General features: G+C 38.9%; 1 protein-coding gene across 1 annotated transcript in view; it reads left to right on the forward strand.

Annotated features, from left to right (window-relative positions):
* The window catches only part of LOC125235163 (connectin-like), a 256759-nt gene extending 242092 nt beyond the window's left edge, over positions 1 to 14667 (forward strand). The window contains exons 2-3 of the mRNA XM_048141618.1: positions 450 to 1482; positions 13902 to 14667. Of these exons, the coding sequence (XP_047997575.1) occupies positions 480 to 1482; positions 13902 to 14566 (1668 nt within the window). The 5' untranslated portion in view covers positions 450 to 479 and the 3' untranslated portion in view covers positions 14567 to 14667. The remainder of the gene's footprint in view (positions 1 to 449; positions 1483 to 13901) is intronic.
* The last annotated feature ends 798 nt before the right edge of the window (positions 14668 to 15465 follow it).

Raw genomic sequence — 15465 nt, forward strand, 5'->3', positions numbered from 1 at the left:
TTTTTCAGTAAACTGGTGAATTTTATCTTGTCGCCAAATCCTTCAGAAATAACCGAATTAATTGAAACTTCAAAATGAAACAGCTCTATAACTCTAGTTTATGGTACATAGCCGTCAGTTTTTAGAAACTTATTTTAGATACTTATTTTTAAGGATTTGTGTTTTTTTGTCCATAATGGCATCACCGTCCATTATGGGGTATTTTACCTTAATTGCAAAATGATGTGACCGGAATCGTAAAATTTAAAATAATCGAATATATGTCTAAAAAAATATGCACCCAATTTGAATGTGTGCTACTCTGTGGTGGAAAATATGTAATGAGTTTTATAAATTTTGGAAACTGAAGTTATCAGTTTGTAAGCGTAACCGCTATAAGCAGAAGGTAGCTTAATTTAATTGAGTTAACTCAAATGTACCTAACTAATAAGAGTTTATTTTCATTTCAGGTGAAAAGGAGACAGAAGACGGATGATACGATGGCTCTTCGGATAATATTGACACTTCTTTACATCACATCCAGCTTCGCAGCGGAAATACCTAAAAATGATCGCAATATCTGCGACGTTGACTACAATAACACATTTAAAATCCAGTGTCTTTGTGATAAGGATGACGAAAACCATGTGATACAAAGCGCAGATTGCTATGTAACCACCGACAACATCTACCCCGATGACCCAGCATGGAAACAGTTCTCCATTTTGAGAAACATCACGAAACTAAGCCTATCAAATGCAAGAGGAAAAACATTGAAATATATCCCAACAAAAGGTTTGTTGAAAACCCACGCCCTGGCCAAGATAGATGTTAAATATAACAACATACAAAAAATTGAAAGTTATGCATTTGCTAATTTGACAGAATTAAAAGAAGTATACATAAAAGATAATAAGATTGAGGTATTGGAGGCCAAATCCTTCGCTCATCTCAAAAAGCTATCAAAAATTGTATTAGACAAGAATAACATTGCTGAAATCAACAGGGATGTCTTTGTCGACCTGCCGAATCTCAAAAAGTTATATCTGACAACTAACATGATTACTACGATCCACGACAGAGCTTTTGTCAATTTGAACAATCTGAAACTATTGGAGATCGATAACAATTTGCTGTTCAGTTTGAACAATGAAACGTTTTCTGGTCTAAGCAATTTAGAAATATTGGACTTAAGTGGTAATAGTTTGGAAGTTATTGGAGATAACACCTTTTTGCCTCTAAAAAATCTACGATCATTGAATTTAGAAGGAAACAAAATTCAAATGCTTGACGATAAAGCTTTTAATGGACTCGGAAAACTGCATTCTCTTACATTAGCCAATAATAAGTTGACTAGCATGGACAGTGTCGCAATTTTCGAAGCATTGAAGGAACTAACGTCTTTGAGTCTACGAGATAATCAATTACAAGAGCTAAAAGCTGAAGTCATGGCGCCGATTCTCAGCAACTTCTATGGTGCAAACAGTTCTCTGGATGTAGAAGGTGAGATCTATTTCATTCTTATCATATGAATATATTTATTGTTATTAGATAGTAATGTATTGCCTATGTTGCTAAAGTATAGCCATATTATGTACTTAATGAAATTTGTTATTAAATAATATACTTATTTCAATAATATTCCAATAATACATTTCATGCCAGATATGTTATAATAAGAGTACCTAGTGTATGATAGTTATGAAGTTTTAGTAACGATATTTTAAATCAGTTAATTTTTATGATAGGATAAATTTTCTCCCTCACTAGCTCGGAAACACATCCTAAAGGATCCTAAAGGATAAAACATGACTGTATTAAGATACTAGCGGGTAAAAACGAATTTTATCCACTAGTGGATAAAGGAATTTGACAGTCAAATTTTCTGCTTTAAAATTGATAATAGAACCGTTTTTCCCCCGAAGGGTAAAAAACGGATATTTAGGTTCCTGCCGAAGCTTGAACCACTAATGAGATTAACACCTTCATAACTCGGCCCTAATCGAGTGAATTCCTCGACTAGTAGCGCCATCTGGCGCGCCAGTCAAGTACTAGTGTCGCCCGGTTACCAGCGCTCGGCTGCTTTTTCCTCAGTACCTTTAGCCGGCAAGGCCCTTAAGGGTGGTTCAAGCTTCGGCAGGAACCTAAATATCCGTTTTTTACCCTTCGGGGGAAAAACGGTTCTATTTAGGTGTCCGTGCCTTCGCTTGAACCACTAATGAGACGTGTTTAAACCTCTGCCGGCGCTGGTTAGGGCGTACTGTGACTGATATACTTTATTTATACAGAAATGTCATAATAAATAATAGGAAGGTATACAATAGTTTCATGAATTGAAACTGACTCAACACAGCACTCTATGATGGTGGTGAATCACTTAATTTATGTATAACATAAAACCGACAGGAAGCCAGTAGTTAATAGATCGGTATTACAATATTTACGGAAATAAAACCTGTTATTTCAATAACATTTTTGTGAGAAAATATCTGTAGCAACCCAAACTCTGAAGAGCTTCCCCTTCATCAATGGGTGTTACATCAACGTCGGCTAAATTTGTCTCGCGTTTCCCTTACGACAGTCCCTAGTCAGAACAAGATCATATACATTAGACCGTGATCATGATGCATGAAACTGCGTCGAAATATCGGGAGCTCGACAAAAATCAAAAAGGTAATCACGGTCTATATCCCGGTCAATATAAGTCTAATGAAAATAACCGTGAATCATTCAAAACTCTTAAGATCATATACATGTTTTTTGTCTTATAAATTCACCAAGATACTAGTCTTCTTCTGCTTAAGATAACTATAATTATATCATGTAACTATAATACACAATTATATCATAGCACTGCCATGAGCATTATGACATTATGTTTAAATTTTTATTTTTCATGTAAATTGATTACTGTACCATAAGTAATGCGCCTATATGTATCTCCGAATATGCACATATTATTGTTAGTATACTGAGTAATAAGCAATATTGACATAGCTTAAACATTGTCTTACATAGCCCACTGCCAAATGTCAACATTTCCCATAACATAATGTGTTATGAATTCTGTATATGAAATATACATTTGCCAAAACAATTGAAATAAACGCTTGAGTTGGAAGAAATTGCACGCTATCATATGTTAATTTGTAATGTATACCCACATCACGATAATGTATGCGTTACTGCTGGACTGGTAGCAAAACTGCAAATAAGATGATAATACATTTTCGGCTTCCGACTGAATTGACAATACCATGGCCATGGTTAGCTAAGGATCCATATAATAAAAGGTAAGCTCCTACTCAAAGTCTTTACGAGAACGGAAACTATGCAAATTTTTCCTATTAAATTAAAATGGGTTAACTGAGCAAAAAGCTTTGGGATACAAGCGATTGAAACGGGATACCCCCATTTGCCAGAATTTCATTTGCCATCCTATTCAACAATCATAATATTGTTTCTCATAACATCTTATGCCATAATCATTGTTTACTATATTAATCTAGTGCCAGAAACTTTGTTTCCCATAAAGTCAGTTTCCATAATGTAATTTGTCAGAATCATCGAAATCCGTAATTACCATATTCCATACCATCATTTGTCATACAAATTAGCGTCCAGAAAAGTCAATTTCCATAATGTGCTTTGGCAGAATCGAAAATTACTATAATAGTTACTAGAAGGACTAGAGAATGAAACTGCTATCAGAAAGTAGGTTAGGTTAGGTTAGAACTGTGACCCCCCGGAAAATGAAAATACTATCAGACAGTAGTTTAGGTTAGGTTAGAACTGCGACCCCCTGGAAAATGAAACTGCTATCAGAAAGTAGGTTAGGTTAGGTTAGAACTGTGACCCCCTGGAGAATGAAACTGCTGGAAAAGTAGGTTAGGTTAGGTTAGAACTGTGACCCCTGGAAAATGAAACTGCTATCAGAAAGTAGGTTAGGTTAGGTAATAATATGGGCAACAATTAATATGGCAATAATTTCTTATGGCGTTTGAATATTCTATGAAACCATATTATTGCACTTAATAATATGGCTAACAAATAGTATGGCATTGTATGATTATGGAAGGTAATATTCGGATAAACAACGAGTATGTCATATGATTTTTATGGTAAACAAATCATTCGGGCAAATGAAATTCAGGCAAGTTAGATTCGGGCAAATGAATATTATGTTAAATGACTGTCGGGCAAACAATAGACAACCGATTGAAACGAATCCATGATCTAATGAGTCACACATACTTAGGCGAAGATCAAATGAAGGCAATTATTTCAAATTAAATTGACTTTGATACTTCCATGAATATACATGAATGTTAATGCGGGAATCCTCTCTACACTGTACGCGTCAGCTTTATTTAGTCTTTTACTATGTCTAGCTAGTATGCTTTTTTCGATATTTGAAATATTTAATTTGTGTTTGAATAATTATGAATATGTGATGCATATATTTTTAGGCTTATCATTTTTATGACTTATGTGCTGACTAGCCGAATTTATAAAGGCAAAATTGTACGTTTCGTGAGCTAGTAATTCTAAAACATTACGACTTATGGCTCTTTAGTCCATTTCGATATTCTAATAAGAATGTAAGACGACAGATAACTCTTCAAATAAGGGTTAATGATGTACGATTACCCATTTATAATAAAAATTCAGTCATCAGCTTAAGATAGTAAATACATAGTTTTCTTTTCAGAACTTTCGTAATTTATTTATTTTTATTTATTTATTTAAACTTTATTGCACAACTAAAGAAACATGTACAAATGGCGGACTTAATGCCAAAAGGCATTCTCTACCAGTCAACCATTGGGTTAAACAGAGACATATATGTTGGCGCAGGAGAAATAATAGCTAACAGAGACAAATATAATCGTGACATCAAACATAAATTTACTAAACTCAGGTTGAATACTAATACTTATATAAATTTTTATAAAGATAGACTAATATATATAATTACATATACATATATGATGGTGAACATTATTTTAATTCTTCTGCCAGAAGATGCTTGCGGAGCAGTCGTTTGAAAACGAGTTTGCTTGGGGCTTGTCGAATAGAGAGGGGGAGAGAATTCCAAAGGCGGATTGCCTCGACGGCGAAGGAGTTAGAGACGAAACCAGAACGGTGAGAAGGAATGGAGAGTTTGAGAGAGCGGGAGGAACGTAGTTCACAGCCTGGACGGGGGTAATGAAAGTGAATTTACATTTCAGATAACTGGGAGAGTAGGGCTCGAACAAAATGGAGAATAACATGCTCAGGATTCTAAAAGACCTACGACGACGAATGGAAAGTCAATTTAACTGGCGACGATATGAAGAAATGTGGTCGTATTTGCGTAGGCCGAAGATAAATCGAATGCCATTGTTAATAAGACGGTCAAGTTTGTTGAGATGCTCCTGTGAGATATTGGTCATGCACGCGTCTGCATAGTCAATGACTGGTAAAATTAGCGCTTGCACGAGTAATTTCTTAGTACCGACTGGAAGAAAATTCTTAAATTTATAAAGATAACGGAGCGTTCCACACACCTTACGACTGACTTCAGATACCTGGTCATTCCAAGTAAGGCTTGAGTCTAAAACAAGGCCGAGATCCTTCACTTGCTTAGATATTGGAATGACGGTGCCATCAAACAGGATCGGTGCAACGGCAACAGCACCGAGCTTTACCAGCTGATGTTGGCTTCCTAAAACAATAGCCTGACATTTCGCTGGATTGACGCTGATACCGAAGCTACTGGACCATTCAGCTATGTGATCCAGGTCGTCATTAATCAGCGAAATGGCAGAGTCTATGTCTTCTACAGGAGCTTGAGTGTACAGCTGCAGGTCATCTGCATACAAGTGGTAAGAGCTACGGATTTTGGAGGTGATTTGATCAATGAAGACGGAGAATAAAAGAGGAGAAAGAATCCCACCTTGTGGTACTCCAGTGTTCAAATCACACCAGGCAGATAAGGAACAACTGGATTTGACTGCCTGAGCACGGTCAGCAAGGTAGGACACAAACCACTCGGTCGATTTTGGCGAGACTTTCAGATGAGAAAGAATCGCAACAAGTAAGTCATGATCCACCGCATTGAACGCATTGGAAAAATCAATGAGCACCAACACCGTTACTCTCGAATTTTCCATGCCGTTTCTTACATCTTCAACCACATTGAGAAGTGCGGTGGTGGTGCTGTGACCAGATCGAAATCCCGATTGAAAAGAAGAGAGCAGGTTATTACTATGAATAAATTTAGAAATTTGACTATGAGCTGCTGCCTCAAGAATTTTTGATAGAAAAGGTAGAATGGAGATAGGCCGAAAATGATTGACTGAACTAGGGTTAGATAATTTAGGTAGTGGAATGACAAAGGCCCTCCGCCAGCATGAAGGAAAGACCCCAGAGAGCAGAGAAGTGTTGACAATATGTGTGAGAATAGGCAAAATGCAGTCGAGAGTAAGGGTGATCATGACTCTACTCACATTATCGTGTCCAACCGCTTTAGACCTAACCGACATAACTTTCTTTTTGATCTCATCTTCAGTGACAGAGGTGAATGTAAAAGTGTCAACATTTGGGAAAGGTAAAGATGCGATATAACACAAGGTTTTGAATTTTATTAAAGAATTGAGAACGGGTGTCTGAGAAAAATGTTAATTTAAATGATCAAGAGAAAAAGGAAGTGAGTCAACATCGGCCTTGGTTTTACCAATTCCGAGTGACCGGAGAAATTTCCATGTGTCCGCGGGTGAAGAAGTTGTAATGTTGTCGTGTATGTAACGTCGTTTCGCCGCTCTTACCACCTGGTTGCAGCGATTTCTGGCAACTTTAAAAAGCCGCCAGTTTTCGTCACACCGATTCCGCTTGTAAGCGCGGAACGCTCTGTCCCTCCTCGTCATTGCCTTACGCACGTCACTAGATATCCAGGGAGCTGGTGGCCTCTTTAGCCTAACTGGTCGAACCGGAGCATGATCATCAAACAGTTTCAGAAGAACAGAGTTAAAGTGAGAGACTTTATCATCAACAGTTTGTGCCAGCAATGTGCCCGACCAGTCAGCCAAAGTGGCATCCTCCTTAAGTTTTTGAATATTAATACGCGCGAAGCCACGTAAGTGAACTACTACTGGTTCCGGTTTTGGCGGCTTGATTTTGTATGAGACATATATCAGGTCATGTCGTGAAAAGCCAGGTGCTAACATTTGACCGAATTTTACTACGTGATCTGGCGACGATGTGAAAATCAGGTCCAGCCAGGAATCAGAGGAGTCGATATTGTGGTGCGTTGCGTCCAAGGGCAATAAAGAAAAATCAGATGACGTGACAATGGATCTTAGCTTGCGCGATCTGGAACTATCTCTCAGCAGGTCTGTATTAAAATCACCCATTACAATGTGATGAGCACATTCAGTACCAATACCAGACAGAAGCACCTCTAGTGTTGAAAAATAATCAATCATTGGTGGGCAGTAAACTGTCCCCAACATAATGCGCACACCAAGAAGCTTCACCTCAACGATTAAGTATTCCATGGAACCGGAATATTGAGAGGGAGAGGAATCAATTATTTTATAAGGAATGTCCGCTCTGAGATACATGGCCACTCCTCCGCCGCCTTTGCCTGTTCGATCGTTACGTAATAGGATGTAACCAGGAAGGCTGCAGGAGGTTGAGGATATATTAGGTTTTAGCCAACTTTCACTGATAAGAATGGCATGTACGTTACACGAAGAAAACGAATCTAGAAAGTCAGTGAAGTGGCTTAAGATACTTTGAGCATTTATATGGCACACATTAAAAACATTTTTATTATTTTGAAACTCGCCCCTCAATGACGTACCAAGGTTAATCGAGTCATCAAGTGAGTGAAACGAGTTAGACAAGCTGCAAGCAGAATAAAATGAGTCGTCACATCCATCAGTAGACATACAAATAAATAAATATAAAAGAAATAAAAATAATATATAAAATATATATTTATAAGATACAATAAATAACTAATTAGCGAATTCTAAATGATTACGGGCCTGTTTAACCCGCCGGTCAACTACACTACACACACTTATCAAAATAAATACTAAAAGCTTAGAGAGAATACAAAGTATACAGTACATTAATATTGCAAAAGGTAGTTAATGAAAGCAACACAACAGGATATAAAAACTACACTACATGATTTCCGAACGTTCCTTCAGCGCTGTCATCCGTCACAACATGAGCGCTGTCATTGTCATTCACATAACCACAACAAGTCACAATAATAAACGATTTTTACGTCGGTAGAATGTAAAAGTACAATAGATAAAAAAAAAAGGGTACTCGTGTAAAACAATATAAAAAAGTAATGGAATACCTAACTACCGCAGTGAATATGAGCTTATTTCGAATTGTTCTTGGCTCGCCTCGCACCACGCGTCATCGTATCGCTGGAGTCCTTATTGTCACCATCGACACCGACGTCTGTAGCAGGGCCGCTTGACGTAGCAGCCTGTTCTGTGACGGGGGGCGGGCACTCGCTGACCAGCTTACGCAGCTGCTCCGCCGTAACCACCCGAAGAGTCTTACCAGCCGAGACTTTGATGAAAATAGTGCCATCTAAAGTCCAGACACTACGCATGCCGTAATGCTTACGCGCGTCCATGAAAACAGCTTGTCGTTCGCGCGTCAAGTACTCCGACACAACAACAGGAGATCCTTTAAGAGCTGTCTTCTTCCTCCAGATGGCATTTTTGAGTGCTGGGTTGTTGCAACGAACCAGGATAACACGAGTCCGGCCCGCGGCAGCAGCGCCAAGCCTGTGGCACACAGAGAAGGCAGATGACGAGGCCTCCGCCAGCTGCAGCCTGTCCCGGCATATGGAAGAAACTGTCTCGGCCACATTTTCACCGGCCACCTCGGAGACACCCGTGAAGATAAGATATTTACGCCGGTGACGCATCTCAATGTGGTCAATGCTGTTGCTTAGCGCTGAGATTTGTGCATTGATAGCCGCTACCATGCCTACAGTCAACTCCTTGAATGTTTGCAGCTCCGCTCTTAAGGCTTCAATTGTGTCACACTGCGGAGAGGCTGCCCGCAGAGCCGCTTCCATGTCTGCAAATCGTTTTGTTATCAAGGCCTCCAGTGAATTTTGTGCAGTTGATATAGCCTCCAGTGATGACATTTTTCAGATTTTTTATTTTTAATGAGTCCAAAGTCCAGTGCAGTGAGGTTGCCGGCAGGTGCTAGTGAATAACTTTTTATTGGAGCATTAATGGAGTTTGCCTACACTGTATGTATAAATTTATTAATTTTACACTATTTTTATCACAAGGTTTTGAAAAAATATTTATTTAATACTATTAAAAGTTTATTTATGTTTATGCTGACTTGTCACTTTAATGAGCACCTACCCTCATCTCCATTTATCACCAAATTGCAAAGCAATATATTCTATATTGCTCTTTTGTGCGAATAATATAAATGTCTCACGTTCTTTATAAACTGATGTATACACATAAACATACGGGTTAATATTTACTGTATTCTTGCTTATTTCACAAAATCCATATGCAGCGGGACTTCCCACAAACAAGATGCAACTGTTATGTAGGGTAATACCTGATTCTACAATTATATCGAGATGACAATTATTTATTTATCGTATGGCATATAATTAGAATTTTCTTAAAAGTCGTACGTGCGCACGGCTGTAGCATGTAGTGCCACGGACGATGACAATGGTATTTACACTTGCCTGTCATCCGAGACCAATAGGTCAAAATATCGTAGCTATAAGTACTGCGTACCTTAAGCGCTGAGCTTTTATTTTTCATTTAGGTTTCAAGACCTTACTTCTGATAAATATAGTTCATCAATATCTATTTAAACGGCAATAATTTTAAGTTTTCTGTTACCACTAGAAACCCATTTTGCCTAGAATCTGCGCTCCCTTTTATGAGTGTCCTAACAAATTCTTGTATATCAGGTATATTAGGAGTCCGAAGTCTTCTAAATTAAGTCATAAGCACAGTAACGTTATAAACATCATATTTCTAGTTCCTTACACTAAATTCAATTGGGACTGGGACTCGTCCTCTGACCTTACGAACCGTTTTTGAATAAGTTGTGGCGTCTACTCTGTTACTGACAAATAGTCGCGCCGCAAAATTCTAATAAATGGCGCTTAGTAAGCAACTGCGGAAATGTGTATCGATCCTACAACGCGCTAATGGAGTTCCAAAAGTTAATTGTAAATATACAACTTCTGTTAATCTCTCTAGGCCCCAGAAACCTATTCAGAAAACATTTGTCAAATGAAATAAACGGGAACTTTCTGTTAGTAATACCGCAGTAGCGGGAGATAATTTTAGGATGCGAGCGCCTCTTTATTTGTAAGAGGAAACTGTGTTCTAAAATCGAAAGAGATTTATCCTTCAATTTCCGTTTAATTTATTATTTCAGAAACAGGCCTCCACATTCAGTGACTACCTTTCAACATTTTATCCATAAGAGTGCCTTAGCAAACTGTGAAAATCGGCTTCTCTCGGAAAATGTATTGCCCTATTGGTTTTAATGAGCTTAAAGTGTTTTCGATATATCATACTCATACAACAAATAAGCACTTTGAATACAATTTACCTACACGGTTTCTTGCTTTGTTTTGTGTAGTTGTTTAAGTTTAGGACCAACTTCATTTACTTCGGTCAAGAGATGTAAGCCATAGTTCTTCGCTGTAAATAGTTTGAGAATATTGTTCGATCGTCTCTTTAATCTAATTCGTTAGTTATTTAAAGAAACATAGGATTCGTAACATTACGCCAACGAACTGGGCAACCGACAAATCCTTTTACGACGAGAGTCCGTCCTGAGTAACAATGCAACAAGGCATACTAAAATGCTATTGTACTAAATAACATATCCTTTAAGTCATTTTGCCAAACTATCCACAAAATATCGTATATATTTGGGAGTCAGATTTCCGGTACGAGTTTGTTGTCTTTGTAATTAACCTCTTCAAGGATTGTCTGTAATCTTGGTCTAGCTAACGTTAGTAATAATGCATGATTGAGTATTCTAACCGTTGGTCGATTAACGGCAGTTTGAGGTCAATTTGTAGTACATATATGTATATATCGTACTTAGAAAACTTTCCGAGCTGTAGCTTTTTATTTCTAAATGAATTGGTTCAGAAGTCTCTACTGGGTCGATTGTTACAGAAGTAATACGTTTGTCAGTTCGGTATACTGAACAACATATACTGGAACATTATTCGCCATTAGTCCGACTGGATGTTTCAGCCGGACAGCTATAAGTTTGCTGAAATACAGACGAATATCCAGGTTTCACAGAGTAATGAGCCTAGTACAAGAATTTTCCTTTGCGGTAAGTTATTTTGTAGCTAATAGTCAACATTTGCTAAGTACCTGAGTGGTTCTTCTGCATTTCTAAAGTCCGTATCAAGACCCAAGACCATGCGTCAATTATTGATGCCCGTGAGTTGATGAGACTAGAGCTCTAATCATTCATTTAAAAGAATCTGCACTCTAGGAATAGCGTAAAACAGTGGCATAAATTAATGGATTTTTTTTTCCATTGGTATCTTCGCCGCCCCTCTCCCTTTCTGATTGGGCAAGAAGGGCTTTGTAATATAAAGTGGTTTTTCATTCTGTTTAGCATCACTATTATGTATATTTCTTAATTCGCTTAGTATCTGGCAACAAAGTGCTAGTTAATTGCTACCGAAGCTCCACCCACACGTTTTTAGATGTGGAAGTGGATTTTCACAACGTCAAACCTGCTAATAAACCTCTATCATGACGAGCATTCTAAAAGTTGACATGACAAATTAGGTTGGCAATAACGGCGTTGCTTAACAGTAATTGGATCACACATTCGTCATCATTATGGCCGTTCAGATATTCTCGAGTGAGATAAATTTGGACATTCCTCACAATCATTCATCTGTTGGTCAAGTGACCACGCTGATTATGTATTGGCTAATTAGGCAATTGAGACGACGCCGATGTCGTTCACTTTACCTGTATAAAACGACCCCACTTATGGGAACCTATCACGTGATGATTTTTGTCTAATAAGACAATGACTAAACTGTGTAATTGTGTATGTCTCAGGTTAACACGTACGCTGTGGTTCTGATTCGAAAGACCTTCTACGAAGTAGGTACATATGTTTAGAAATACCTTATACAAAGTATGTTTAGTTAAGAGTTGTGCTAATTACCGCAAAGTAGATGTTAAAGCGACATAATCTCATTGAGATTCGTGTACAAATACAACATTTTGCCTCGAGATCATTACGCTCGTCTCATGACACGAAAGGTGAATTAGTGCATAGCATGTAATAACCCAATGGGTTCTCAAAGGATGTCGTAAATCATCGCATAGGGCAACGAAATCCAAATTCCAAGTCGCTGCAAAGTTTAATCTTTTACGGGGCGACGCTTGTCAATTTATATGACAGTGTACTTTTTCGCACAGCACAACTTTACTCATGTTGTCTCTAATGACGAATCATGTCTGCACAATGAATGATCTCCTTTGTCATATCACGAGGCGATGCCCTATCGGATCGTGGGCCCTATCTTTTCATAGGCCAGGTTATCTAATGGGACCTCATCTGTCGTTTCATAACATCTCTTGTGTCCTGTCACCTCACGAGGCGAAGCTATGACTTTTCAAGGGACGAACCTATGTCGTCTCACGAGACGTCGCTCTGTCTCGTCTTACGTGAGCGTGGCATTTGTCCCTTATATTCTTTATGACGGTGCATAGGATTACATTGCGTCCCATCGCTGTCAATTTTCTTCATCGTCTCCATGCCACCACACAGGAACAACCCTGTCGTCTCGCGGGGCAATGCAATGTCGTCTCATTGAACGACGCCTGTCGTGTCACAGCACGACGCCATGTCGTCTAACGGGACGACATCTGTCATCTCACTGGACGACGTCATGTCGTCTCACGGGACGACGCCTGTCGTCTCACGGGACGACGTCTTTCGTCTCACAGGACGACGTTTGTCATCTCACAGGACAACGTCTATCGTCTTACGGGACGACATCTTTCGTCTCACGGGACGACGTCTGTCGTCTCACAGGACGACGTCTGTCGTCTCATGGGACGACGTCTGTCGTCTCACGGGACGACGTCTGTCGTCTCACGGGACGACGTCTGTCGTCTCACGGGACGACGTCTGTCGTCTCACGGGACGACGTCATGTCAGTCTCACGTGAGTGAGGCATATGTATCCGCGTTTTTATGACGGTGCCTACAGGAGGTCACTGCGTCTCGTCGCTGGGCCAAAGGCACCGAGCGGAATATCACGAAGTTAGAAGTAATCATAATCTTTTCGATGTTTTAAATTTCTCGAACTTTTTAAGACTTGCTTTTGTAAACGTGTTGCTCGGCCGAGTTACAAAAGCGTACTGATGAAAAAGCAGCCGAGCGCTGGTAACCGGGCGACACTAGTACTTGACTGGCGCGCCAGATGGCGCTACTAGTCGAGGAATTCACTCGATTAGGGCCGAGTTATGAAGGTGTTAATCTCATTAGTGGTTCAAGCGAAGGCACGGACACCTAAATAGTGGTTGAATCTAGTGATGAAGATGATTTACCACCTGTGAAACTACTAGAAGCAGTGATAAATGCGTTTTTTTGCGTTGTACTTTCCTCGCTATAGTGAGGGGAAAAGTTTTGTGTTACACATGGGTGCAAATGTATTTTACTTCTCGTGTGTTGAAAAACTCGCCAAGTCCAGGATTCTATCCTTGAACCCTTTCACTTGCTCGTTTTTCAATTACATACTCGGCGTTCAAATACAACTTTGCCCCCTTTGTATAACAACGGGAAATGTTGAGGTTGTTTACCATAATGAATAGTTTTGATTGTAATAATAATGATTTTTTTCTTTTACAGGAAACAATTTCCCCTGTGATTGTCGATTGGAGTGGTTCACAACTCTTCTGAACAAGACTCAAAACAAAAACCTGGTAATTGCTTTAGAGAACCTCAAATGTACTCCAGACGACAAAGTAACTCTGTTATACGCCAAAGCAACGGAAATCGAAAAAAGTCAAGCTTTTGAAGAAGAACCGAATCAGAACGGCGATTACGAGTACTATGATGACACACAGTTGAATGGAAAACTTTTCTATATCGACTTAAGGATATTGATGAATTGTACTAATGATACAGCTATGCAGCCAATGATTAAACCAACCAAAGATTCTAGTCAGGAAAACAAACGTATCGGAACTGAATCCAAAGTAAATACGATCTTCAACAACGAACTGCTCGATTCTCCCGCAAGGAAGGACACCGTTATTGAATCTAGAAATAAGATCGCTAAGCCTACAGAAGTTTCCGTCAATAAACCGTATACTACTAGTCGACTGGCTACTGTATCAGCTAAGCCTATAGCTGAGAAAAAAGCGTATGACGAACGTGAGATGCCAGCCGACGAAGCCAAGCCTGATGCTTTAAGAGATCAAACTCCTGAATATATGCCAGGAAATGCACCGCGAAACTTCGCTGGTGCTGCATTTACTGTTGTCGTTGTAGTGTCTAGGTTATTCTTTTAATTTAATATAAGTGGTCTAGTAAGTAATAATATTTAGCCTATATTAATATTTAAGCTCTCACAGTCATTAAAATAAATAAATAAATAGATGTAAAGGCTGGAGTTTGTGTACAATTATTTTGAATCCCGGATTTCATTTAATATTACACTTCAGGCTATTATCGCGTTCCTGGCAGATGTAGCATATTTTTTAATTAAGAAGTCAACGATTTATTAAGAGACTATCGATCATATGTACAGTGGCGCCCTTATTGGAAGGATTTTAGTCTAAATATATAAAAGAAGAAGCTGACTGACTGACTGACTGACTGACTGACTGACTGACTGACTGACATATCAACGCACAGCCGAAACCGCTGGTCCTAGAGATTTCAAATTTGGCACGTAGGTTCCTTATATAGTGTAGAGGAGCACTAAGAAAGGATTTTTCAAAATTCACCTCCTAAGGGGGTCAAATGGGGGTTCAAAGTTTGTATGGGGAAACAAGATTAGTTTGACTATTTTATTCGAAACTTCACAGGAAGATTCCTTAAGACATATGACTGAATACGTGTTTCAGTTTTTTTGAAAATTTAACCCCTAAAAGGGTGAAAAGGGGGTGATAAAATATATAAAAGAAGAAGCTGACTGACTGACATATCAACGCACAGCCGAAACCGCTGGTCCTAGAGATTTCAAATTTGGCACGTAGGTTACTTATGTAGTGTAGAGGAGCACTAAGAAAGGATTTTCCAAAATTCACCTCCTAAGGGGGTCAAATGGGGGTTCAAAGTTTGTATGGGGAAACAAGATTAGTTTGACTATTTTATTCGAAACTTCACAGGAAGATTCCTTAAGACATATGACTGAATACGTGTTTCAGGTTTTTTGAAAATTTAACCCCTAAAAGGGTGAAAAGGG

Source organism: Leguminivora glycinivorella, chromosome 17 (assembly GCF_023078275.1).
Source record: "Leguminivora glycinivorella isolate SPB_JAAS2020 chromosome 17, LegGlyc_1.1, whole genome shotgun sequence".
In the NCBI taxonomy this organism is placed as follows: domain Eukaryota; kingdom Metazoa; phylum Arthropoda; class Insecta; order Lepidoptera; family Tortricidae; genus Leguminivora; species Leguminivora glycinivorella.